This window comes from Sus scrofa, chromosome 4, assembly GCF_054392235.1.
Source record: "Sus scrofa isolate SSC_HxYL_T2T_F1_AM1 chromosome 4, Sscrofa_HxYL_maternal_Yorkshire_Landrace_v2.0, whole genome shotgun sequence".
Lineage (NCBI taxonomy): Eukaryota > Metazoa > Chordata > Mammalia > Artiodactyla > Suidae > Sus > Sus scrofa.
The window spans coordinates 59,602,097-59,614,225 of record NC_139386.1 but is presented as its reverse complement, the minus strand read 5'-3'; the positions used below and the strand labels follow the sequence as shown (position 1 = coordinate 59,614,225).

General features: G+C 43.3%; 1 protein-coding gene and 1 long non-coding RNA gene across 2 annotated transcripts; both read left to right on the top strand.

Moving 5' to 3' along the window:
- The first annotated feature begins 233 nt into the window (after positions 1 to 233).
- LOC146403819 (uncharacterized) lies at positions 234 to 3,534 on the top strand. Its single transcript, XR_014843075.1, has 3 exons — positions 234 to 2,684; positions 3,101 to 3,233; positions 3,443 to 3,534. It is a non-coding gene; the product is annotated as an uncharacterized LOC146403819 (long non-coding RNA).
- A 2,787-nt stretch (positions 3,535 to 6,321) lies between these two features.
- FABP5 (fatty acid binding protein 5) lies at positions 6,322 to 11,077 on the top strand. Its single transcript, NM_001039746.2, is given in 4 exon segments — positions 6,322 to 6,482; positions 8,969 to 9,141; positions 9,520 to 9,621; positions 10,832 to 11,077. Coding segments are annotated over 4 exon segments (408 nt in total). The 5' UTR covers positions 6,322 to 6,403; the 3' UTR covers positions 10,886 to 11,077.
- The last annotated feature ends 1,052 nt before the right edge of the window (positions 11,078 to 12,129 follow it).

Sequence of the window (12,129 nt, the reverse complement as noted above, 5' to 3'; positions counted from 1 at the left end):
GTTAGAGCCACAACAACACAGGATCAGAGCCGTGTCTGCGACCTATACCACAGCTCACAGCAACGCCAGATCCTTAACCCACTGAGCAAGGCCAGGGATCGAACCTGCAACCTCATGGTTCCTAGTCGGATTTATTAACCACTGCACCATGACGGGAACTCCTGTAGTATTTTCTGAAGTCTGGGAGAGTTACGCCTCCTGCTTGGGTTTCTTTTTTTTGCCTTTTGTCTTTTTTTTTTTTTTTTTTTTTTTTTTAGGGACACATGTATGGCATATGGAGACTCCCACGTTAGAGGCCGAATCAGAACTGTAGCTGCTGGCCTATACCACAGCCACAGCAATGCTGGATCCTAGCCATGTCTGTGAACTACACCACAGCAATGCTGGATCCTTAACCCCCTGAACAAGGCCAGGGATCAAACCTGGATCCTCATGGATGCTAGTCAGATTCACTTCTGCTGAGCCATGACGGGAACTCCCTCCCTGCTTGGGTTTTGTTCCTCAGGATTGCTTTGGCAATTCTGGGTCTTTTAGGGTTCCATATAAATATTTGGATTGTTGTTCTGGTTCTGTGAAAAACATCATAGGAAATTTGATAGGGATTGCATTAAAGTTGTAGATTGCTATGAGTAGTATGGCCATTTTAATTATATTAATTCTTCTACTCCAGGAGCATGAAGAATATCTTTCTATTTCTTTGAATACTCTTTAATTTCCTTGATTGTTTTATAGCATATAAGTCTTTTAACTCCTTCATCAGGTTTATTCCTAGGTATTTAGATTTTTGGGGTGCGATTTTAAAAAGTATTGCATTTTTTCATTCCTTTTCTAATATTTCATTTTTAGTATATAGAAATGAAACTGATTTCTGAATCTTAATCTTTTATCCTGCTACTTTGCTGAATTCATTGATCAGTTTGAATGGTTTTTGTGTATAGTCCTTAGGGTTTTCTATATATAGTATCATGTCATCTGTATAGAGTGATACTTTAACCTCTTCTCTTCCAGTTTGGATACCTTTTATTTCTTTCATTTGTCTATTTGCTGTAGCTAATACTTCTAATACTATGTTGAATAAAAGTGGTGAGAGTGGGCATCCTTGTCTTGCTCCAGATTTTAGTGGGAAGGCTTTCAGCTTTTCTCCATTGAGTATTATATTGGTTGTAGGTGAAAAATAATCTTATTATCCAAAACAAAACAGAACAACCTTCCATTGACAGATGCTAGTTTTGCCGGTTCCTCATTGTGGCCAGATTCATTGAAGGATTTAGAATTTAATCTTCAGGGTGTGCCTTAAGCTTTGCGGCTCCCTGACCGTCTTCTCTTCTGGGAAATTTTGCTGCTGTGGACACCTGACAAGATGCAGAACCATGTTCTGTCTACTTATTAGGATGTTCTTTTGGAACTGACTCCAAATGGGATTTCCTTAAGGAATAGCTTTTTTTGAAAGCTGGCTGTGCAAAGTATGTCTAGAGCAAGACAAGCCAGAAAGAATCGGGATCAAAAACTGGTTATAAATTTTAAGGGAGAGATTAAGTTTAAATAAACCTAGTATCCATCTTCCCTATCCCATTTGAAGCCTCCTAAAATGCTTTCTGGTGAGAAGACAAAAAAATAGCTGCGTCACGATTATTAGAAGAAAGTCCAAATGTTGACTAAGATAATTTGGGAAGTGAGCTTGTCCGATTTTCCATTTAAAAAAATATATTTTTAAGAGGGGGGTATGTATGGTCCCAAAATACTTATGCAGTGAAGTGAAAGTCACCCCAGTGTGGCAAAGCCTGATGCAGATTTGTGCACACTTTACAGCTTGCTACTCAAAGCATGGTCCCCATACCCAAGCATTCATCATCTGGGAGTTTGTTAGAAACCCATGATCTCATGCCCTACCCTGAAATCAGAATCTGCATTTTGACATGATCCCCAGGGGATTTACAGACTAAAGTTTTCGAAGTAACACTTTGTAGTGATTGACTTTGTCTCCTCTTTTTTTTGGTGCATCTGGGCATGTACTTGGAGAAATGGTGTGAACATGGATTGCTTTGTGTTATCTCTACGGTGGTCAATATGATGTGGTGCTCTGTCTTTCTCTACCAGCTGTGCTCTTCTAGGACACCAAGGCTTGCTGCCCTAGGAAATAATTACACATGATAATCAGCTTTGAGGAATGCACATTTATCTACGCAAACTGCCACTGGAAAGTCGTTTTTAAGTAAGATTACACACTTACACACCAAGGCTACATGTGCAATTGTTGAATATGAGACTGGCAGGCTGTTATTAACATGTGTCAAAGAAAATCAGTGAGAAATACTCCATTCTACCACTAGGTGGAAATAGAGTAATTTTGAGTCTATTTTTCAGAGCTATGAACTTATGAAGCAGGAATACTTCATAAGTACTTCCAACCTCAGAAATCATTTAGTCTAATCATTATCTCCTTAATATCATAGATGGGAAAGCTGAAGTTCAGAGATAGTAAGTAAAATTGCACCTGTCTTACAATTAGTAGTCTTTGGAGCCACTGGGAGAAGAGTTCCTAAATTCTGGGATCTTCGACCATTTTCATCCACAGGAATAATGTGTTACTATCTATCCTCCTGCATGAAGGAACATATTACGTGACACCTGTATTGCCTCTGCGCTGCCCCCAAAACCAATGATCAGCACAGTTGCTTCTGTTTGTAAGTATAGGCTGGAATAAAACTATTGCTCTTTGTTCCCTGTATTGTAATGTACTTACTCTCAGTCAAGTGGTAATTTTCTCCCTTTTTCCAACAAAGAAATACTCAACCATCCTATTGACTGAAGCTTATGCACAGCCTAAAAGTTGAGAATTATGTTTTATTTGGTGAAATTTCTGAGAACTTAAGCCTAGAAGATAGCCTCTCAAGTAGCTCTAAGGGACTGTTCTGAAGAGGTGAGGGAGTAGTCTGGATATATAGCAGTTTTTGTCTTAAAAAAAAGTTGTTGAATATCAAAAGATTACTGCTAAACACAAACTCTCAAGTTAATGATTTTAGTGTTTTTCTTTGTATAGGAACATGTAAAAGCCTGGGCTCACTGAAATTATTCTTTTGATATCACCTGAACTACCTAGGGCCAGTATGCTGCTTTTCCTCCATCCTGAGTCCCCTCAGGGAGTACCTGTGGGCAGCTACAGTGGCTGATGGCTTCAAGGCATGAACATCATTTGTTTACTGAAATGGCAGGTGACACATACCTGATTCAAGGTAAGTAGCCAAGGGTTGGATTTCAGTTAGCAGGCTAAGGAAGTACTCAGTGTTTCTCAAAGCTTGTAATCCTTTACTAGCATTCTTGTTGTGAGCCACATGGGAAGTCCATTTACTAGCATTCTTCAAAAAGAAGGGGACCCAAGTTTAGTGCTTGAAGGAACTTTGAAATAATCTCATTTCGATCTTTCTCTGTATCTATATTACAGATGAGAGGCATCGGGGAACAAGGACTTAAGGTGGTCACCCATGGTCAGAGCGATCACCGTGCGCTTATTTGTTCCATAAGAGATACTAATAGGTATTTTGGCCCATATCTCTGTTTGGTTTGTTGTTGTGTTTTAATCACAAAAGGATTGTTTCTACTAGTTTATTGAAAAAAAATTGCATAACTTAAAATTTGAGAATTATGTTTTATTTGGCAGAATTTCTGAGGACTTCAGCTCCAAAGACAGCCTCTTGTATCTCTGAGAGACCTCTCTGAAGAAGTAAGAGAATAGCCAGGGTGTGTAGGAGTTTTTGTAACAAAAACCTGTTTTCAGAACATCAAAAGACTACTGTTTATTAAAGAAAAACTAGGCATCCAAACTTAATGAATTTAGCGCTTTCTCTATATGGGAAGATGCAAGAGTCTGGGCTCATGGAGATCACTCCTTTGACATACACCTTAATTATCAAGGGCCAGCGTCCCGTTTTCTCCATCCTGAATCCCTCAGGGTGCAAAGTCTGGGTGTCTGCAGTGGCTGCTGTCTTGATGGTCGCTATATCTTTTTTTTTTTTTTTTAATGATATGGCAGGTGACTTTTTTCACCTACATGTTCATCAAAGGGTGTGTTTAAAAGTTTAGTTTTGGATAAAATGTCTTTGGTGTAAAAACTATTTCTTAAGTACGTAAGTGTTGAGTACTGCAGTACCATTTTGCTTTTGATAGTTCTGTAGATTATGATAATCTAAATATTACTATTCCAGTACTGACTCTTGGCTATCATTACCATATTCTATACAAAAATGGATAAAACCTGTTGAACTAACACATTGAAAATGAAAGTCCTGGGAGTTCCTGTTATGGCTCAGCAGAAACGAATATGACTAGTATCCATCAGGATGCAGGATACTGGCCTCACTCAGTGGGTTAAGGATCCCGCGTTGCCTTGCTGTGGTGTAGTTCACAGACGCGGCTTGGATCCTGCATTGCTGTGGCTGTGGTGTAGGCCAGCAGCTACATCTCTGATTTGACCCCTAGCCTGGTAACCTCCATATGCCATGGGTGCGGTCCTTTAAAAAAAGAACAACAACAACAAAAAAACAAAGTCCAGGAGTTCCCTGGTGGCCTAGTGGTTAAGGATCTGCCAATGTCCCTTCAGTGGCTTGGGTCACTGCTATGGTGTGGGTTCCATTCCTGGCCCAGGAACTTCCACATGCCTTGGATGTAGCCAAAAAATAAGAAAAGAAAGTTAAAGAAAAATAAGAAAGAAAAGAATGAAAGTTCAAACACATAGAAGCTGCTTCTCCAGGAGGCAGGAGGAGCTGGCTGTGCTTAGGGTCTGGAAGCCAGAACTTACTTCTTTGAGCAAATGATGTGCTCAGCCGCCCTCAGAACATGAAGTTCTTCTAAGCAGTAGAGGTGTGGAACATGCAGGCCCTGAGTGGCACAACTACGTGGCCTGAGTCATTCAGTATTAAAATCATACCACACGGAAGATGGAGGTGACCACAAAATTAGGGCAGGAACTTGAAAGGGCTATGGCGCTGGGGAGTAAATGTCCTGAGGCATGCTGGAAGATGACAAACCAACCTCAGCTTTCAGTTCAAGGAAGGTACAAGAACTAGTGTCTTGGTATAATTCAGGGCTGTAGCTCCTATTCTTAATCCCATAAGGAGGACAGGGAGCTAGGGGCAGTCAGGTGTGGTCCTATTTCATAAGCTCTTGAATGAGAAGGACTTGGGCAGGCATTCTGGTTCTGCCACTCTGCAAACTTTCCCTGCCTGATTTCCCTTTCAGAAAATTGGAGTAACCCTCTGTAGCACAAAACGGAGTGGAGAGCAGAGTTAATGGGTATAAGGTAGCCAGGAAGTACAGCATTCAGCATAAGTGGCTACTCAACAAATAGACCTTACCTCCACCAAGGTGGCTACCCTCTGTGTGTGGCAACTTCCTCACCTCACACCAACTCACTCCCACAGGCACCTGGGAGCACAAAGTAAGATACTGTGACACGCACACTTTGAAAAGCATAACATTCTATACCCAGTATAGGATATTCTTAGGATTAAAGGTGAAGAGGGAATGCATTGGAGTCTTAAGACTTGGGAGTCAGAGAGAAAAGCTTGAAGGGCTCACTCAGCGGAAAATACAAATAATAATACTTTCTTGAACGGGAACACTTAATAGCAAGGGCAGTCACTTAAGCTGATAGCTTCTACAGTCTCAGTTTGGAAACCGAACTTCCTGGGACTTTTCCAGCTACCCGGCACCTTCTGATAAAATGATCTAACTCAACTCAGGTATATTCCCATCCAGAGACCCCAGTTAGGCTGGGAGTGCCCTGAGCGTGGGAAGAAAAAGTTCTCTCCCCAGGGGCTAAGAGACAGGTTTGTCCCCTGACTATGAGCAGTGATTAGGGACGAAAAGAAGTCTACCAATCCATCAGTCACTCAAACCAATCCCTACCCTCGGAGCCCAGCGAATGCTAATCTATTCGTTTGGGGGTGTTTTGAATGGAAGAGAGGCGGCGGCTGGTGGATCCTCTGGCCCAGGAAAGACATGTCGTGTCCGCCGGTAGCGCCCCCCCCTGGTTTACTGGACTTGCAGAGGCACGAGAACGTGCAGGGCCTGGCGTCCGGGGCGGCGTGGGGCACGCCGGGCGAGTCCCCGCTTGCAGGAGGCGCCAGGGGAACCCTCGCAGAGGTGGCAGGTGGAGCTGGTTCGCACGTACGGACCCCCCGGGAGTTAGGCCCGGGGGCTTGGGGGGCGGGGAGGGGAGGCGGGGAGGCGGGACGGGCGGGTGAGGCGAGCCTCTCATTGGCCGCAGGGAGCCTCCCAGCGCGCGCGCCGCCTTTATAAAGCAGCCGCAGTGGCCCAGCGGCTGCACGCCAGGCTCCCGGCACCCGCACGCCAGGCTCTAGGCACCAGTCCGCTTATTCGCTCCGCACGCCCGTCCGCGCCCGCCATGGCCTCCATCCAGCAGCTGGTCGGAAGATGGCGCTTAGTGGAGAGCAAAGGCTTTGACGAGTACATGAAGGAAGTAGGTGAGGTTCGCCGCCACGCGGCACGACAGCGTGGCACGTGTGACTGTGTCCCTAAGGCACCCCCTCGGCGTGTTGGGCTCAGGGGCTAGGCAGGCTCAATGCCTACCCTCGATCCCCTTAGCCCCTTCCACATCCCACGCCCACCACGCGGGCGAGCGGCGGGGAGGGCGCCTCCCTTTCGTCCCAGGACCCTGGGGACCATCTGCCTCGTAGCTTGCCCCGCTCTCTGCTGCTTTCCCCTGCCCCACGCGGTGGCTCCGCACTGCTTCCTGCCCTTCAGTGCGCTCACCCCCTCTAACCTCCAGCTTCATGTCTTTGACTATCCAGGCAGCCCCCCTAACTTTCTGTTTTCCTTCCCCCACCACTCCTCCTGCTCCTTCCTCCTCCTGCCACCGTCCACTCTCTCACACTCGCCCCGTGGTGGTCGCACCCACTCGCCCTTGAGCACCCTGCAGCATCTTTTGTTCCTAGATGGCGCGCGGGTCCCCCTCCTTCGTCTCCGCGGGGACGCGGTTTCCATCAGAAACCCTTTAGAGAGTCTGGACCAGGCTTCCCGCTTCAGCCTCTATTCCGCTCCGGGGGCATCTCCCCCACCCCCAAGCCCTCCACCTTCTCTCGCTGGGTGCGCAGAACCCTGTGGGTTGGCACAACTCCCTGGGGAGCGTCGGGGCATCCTCGCCTTCAGGCCCCAGAACAGCGCTCAGAGGCGTGGCGCTGGCAGCGCTGACCTGCTGGCACCGCCTGGCCGGGCGCCACAGTGAGCCGGTGGCCTGTGGGAGGGGTGCGGTAAGATCACCCGTACTGGGAGTGGGCGAGCGCTGCGACCCTGGCCTCGGCATCTTGAGGGTGAGGAGCAAAGAGGCTTTGTTGGAAAACTGCAGTCATACAAACTGCCGGCCCTCCTGGGGCTGTTTTCTAACTAGTGTCCAACATGGGCGTGGCCTTGCAGAAAGCACTTAACATCTTAAAAGCCTTCCAAGGATGAGTGATTCTCAGGTAGGAAGATTCAAGTTCTCTGATTCAGAATAGTGCCTGATTTTCTTTTGTTGTTTTCCTAAGCTGGTGACACGGATTGTATGCTGTGTTGAGACTGGACAGATTAACAAATAAAGATGAACTTTGTTGCAGGCCTTTAGGAAGTTGGATGGTGTAGCATAGCAAAGATCCTATCTGAGACCACTGCTGGGACTGTGGGGATCCTTTAGATAGAAGCCGCCCTTGCACAAACGTTTACCTGAGTGCTTTCTGGTGCAGAAGTCACTACAGAGACCTAGGTCCTGTGGTACTTAGGTGACACTCCTTTACTAGCCTTTAGGCAAGACATCAGCTGGTTAAGGCTGGCTCCCTGGTGAATCTTGAGTGTGTTTATAATTCTATGAGTGAAACAGGAAGGCAGTGTTTTTTTTCTCCACTGTAAATCTAGATCAAGGTAACTGGAAAAAGCAACCTAACTGCACTCATAAGAAGTGCAACATTTGTGTGTTCACCTGTGTGAGGACCAAACAGAGGCTGTTTTCTGTGCCCCCTGAAAGAGGGAATGTGTTTATCAGATGGCTACTTTCCAGAGTTCTAGAGTCATGAAGGTTGTCAAGGCTCAATTCAGCAGAGAGCAATCAAGGTGTGGGAAGAGCAAAGCCCTTTCTTTGTCCAAAGTGAGAATAAATAATGGCTCAACTCACAAAACCAGATATCCATCAGCCCCAAGCTAGCAAAAGAGAAGACATTTCAAGCCTGGCTGGGTTTCATCCTCAAGCCAGTTGCTCTGCTTAGGTTGTAGTCTCCTCATCTGTGAAACCAAGATTTGGCCTGAAGCTAAGTTTCACTTCTAAATGTTAGCATTAAGGGGAAATACACCGATTATAAAGTATGTATATCAGTGTAGTAATCGAGTTACACAGCTCTGAAATATTTATTGTTTTGAGAGTAAGATTTTTCCTATTTGTTAGCATCATGATTGTGTCGTTAACTCTTAAAACTTTGTGTGATTTGAATATCTCAGGATCAATTTTGATTTTATGTGGCCTACTAATCAAATGTTTACCAAGGGCTTTTTATGTGCCAGACTATGTGCTGGAGTCATATAATACAAGGGTTGGCAGAAATGAGGAAGTTGTAGAAGTCTGGCTGTGTTCACTAACTTTCTGAAGGCCAGCATAGCATGGTGACCAAGAGCTGAGATTTGGAGCCGCACTGCCTGCCCCACTGGTTCCCAGCTCCATCCCTTCCTAGCTGAATGACCTTGGGTAGGTTATTTCAGTGGCCCAGCCTCTCCTCTGTAAGATGGAGACAGTGCTATCCACTCCTCACAAGGTCATGGCAAAGCTTCCATGGCTAGTATGTCAAGAGCTGGTGCATGGTGAGCGCCAGGTATGTGTTCACAATTACTGTTGATGAGCGAATAAGTAAAAATATGCACAATGCAGTGATTACAACTGAATTACTGCCTTTGATCTTCCTGTTGTTTAACGTGCTCTCACATTCTGCAGGAGTGGGAATGGCCCTACGAAAAATGGGTGCAATGGCCAAACCAGATTGTATCATCACTTTTGATGGCAAAGACCTCACCATCAAAACGGAGAGCACTTTGAAAACCACACAGTTTTCCTGTAACCTGGGACAGAAGTTTGAAGAGACTACAGCTGATGGCAGAAAAACTCAGGTCAGTCATAACTTATAAAATCACAGAAGCCTTTAGAATGATAGATTCTATGAATAATGTTCTTACTGCTTACACACGCAAGAAGTTAATGAAGGAGTCTCAGGTTGTTTTATGATTGGATTTTGACAAATTAGTGAAGGTACCAGCTCCACAACTTAGTGTGTTTTGTAAAAATAGTTTAAAGGACATGGGAGAGAATGGGTGTCTCTTATGTGCATCTAGATTGGAAAGCATGAACTATATTATGAATAAAATCAGTATGGGTTAATGAAGTAGACCCAGAAGGGAAAAGATGAAAAATGTTAATTTAGAAGGTATGAGTCATGGAAACTGTCTTGTCATTGCTTTGGAAGATTAAAACATATTTTATTTTGGCAGACTGTCTGCGACTTTACCAATGGAGAATTGGTTCAACATCAAGAATGGGACGGGAAGGAGAGCACAATCACAAGAAAAGTGGAAAATGGGAAATTAGTGGTGGTAAGTGCCTGACTTCTTATGTCTTCTTGAGCTTCTTGTTTGGATTCATAGTCACGTAACTGTTCTATATCACTGATCATGAACAGGTTTGGGAAGAAAAAAAATGCAGAATAACAATACAAGAACACTAATGACTAAGCAAGCCCTTTGTGGAGGCAGAGAAGCAAGATGATATAGCAGAGGGTATAGCAGGACCTGGGTTTGGTCCATGCTCTGCTGCTGTATTTACAGTGTCAGCAACCTCAGAGATGTTGCAGGTTCCATTCCAAACCACAGCAATAAATCGAATACTATAATAAAGTGAGTCACATGGCTTTTTTGGTTTCCCAGTGCATATGAAAGTTATGTTTACACAGTCATGTTGCATGGGCAGTAGCATTATATCTGAAAAAAACAGTGTACATATCTAATTAAATAAGTACTTTATTGCTAAAAACTGCCCCCAAATTAGAATAGTAATATCAAAGATCACTACTCACAGATCACCAATATAATAAAAATGAAAAAGTTTGAAATATCATGATAATTACCAAAATGTGACACAGACAGGAAATGACAAATGCTCTTGAAAAAAGGCCCCAATACACTTGCTACATGCAGGGTTTCTACAAACCTTCAGTTTGTAAGGAAAAAAAAAAATCTTGGGCATGTTATAATCTTGGGCATGTTTTTTGTTTGTTTCTTTAAAATGAGGAATACCCATCATGGCATAGCAGAAACAAATCTGACTAGCATCCTTGAGGATGCGGGTCCGATCTCTGGTCTTGCTCAGTGGGTTAAGGATCCGGCATTGCCATGAGCTGTGGTATAGGTCACAAATGGGGCTTGGATCTGGTGTTGCTGAGGCTGTGGGGTAGGCCAACAGCTGTAGCTCTGATTCAGACCCTAGCCTGGGAACTTCCATATGCGGTGGGTGTGGTTCTAAAAAGACAAAAAAAAAAAAAAAATTAAAAAACAATTAAACAAGGAATAGTATTTGCCAAGACTAAATAGTTTAGATGATGCAAATCAATATTTAGTTCTCAGCAAAACATGTACATCATAAGCAAAATAACAGATTCTAGCTTTTCAAACTCAGGAATCCTAAAGTGCATTTTCTTTGTGAGCTAGATTACAAGGTTTTGTAATATTGTGATCCTAGCATTTATCTACCACCATTGCTCTCTGACGCAAGACTAACCTGACTCTTCAATATCATTTTTTCTCCTAGGTATGCGTCATGAACAATGTCACCTGCACTCGGGTCTATGAAAAAGTAGAGTGAAAATTCCCTCATCATTTGGGATAGGAATTAGTTGTGAGGATGAACAAGCTCAGTTCAATGAGCAAATCTCCATACTGCTTTTTTTCATTACTATATTCAATTATCTTTATCAAAAACATTTTACTTTAACTATTTCAAAGTGTTGGCTTAATAGGATCATCGCTTTGGTTAGTAAATAAATCAGTTTGTGCTATACCAGTGTTGTATGCTTTTTTAACTTTATGGAAATTAGTGGTGAATTTTAGCATTTACAAATTGAGTAAATTCTGGGGTAGCCTTGAAGTACCATATTGAGATTATATTTTAGTAATTTATATAGAGAGCTACTTCTGTGGCAAATATGATACCAAATTATTGCCCTATGTTATTTGAACTTTATATCAACTCAAGAATCTTAAATTTCTGGCTGAGACTATTCTCATTAAAAAATAGCTATATAAACTTTGTAATTTAAATATTAGAATAAAGATTAAATTACCGTCATTGACTAGTGGTCAAACTTTTAATGACATGCTTTAGATATTATTCAGGAATTCTGCACCCAAAAGTTCATTTAATAAACTTTCTGAGGACTTACTATGTGCCAGGCAGTCCTCCAGAGGTTGAGGTATGTCTGAACACAAGAACAAATCATTGCCTTCACTGGGATGAGAAACACTCAGCTTTGGAAGAACACAATGGGCTCATTAACAAATGCCATAAAAGTAAATAGCTCCAAAACTCTTGCATGTATATATAAAGAATAACTAGATTTCTAATGACTCCTGTCCTATTTCTCAAACACAGATAACAAATATCTGCAATTCACCTTGGAAGAAATTCCTGTAGGCACTGGGCTAAAACCATGTACCTGATTCTCAGAGCAATACTTAGAGGTGCTAGTACTATTACCTCTATTCTGTAAATAAGAAAACAGGCTTTGGACTAGCTAATATGTTAAGGACATAGGAAGTAGAGTCAGAGTGGGAAACTACATCTTGAGTCCACTCGTGACTGATGAATCATTCTACAACACTGCCTCAGCTTATATAAGGATCTGGAGTCTGAAGTCTGTAAATGTCATTGAGACTTTTCTGAAACCACCTTCCATGCACTGAAGTGTTAACTGGTAAGAATCATAAGAATCACTGAAAGATAATAGTGAAAGTGTCACTGACACTCTAGCCTTGTACTGTCTTAAAACACAGCCACATGTGGCTACTGAGTACTAGAAATGTGCCTGAAGTGAATTGAGGGGTGCGGCA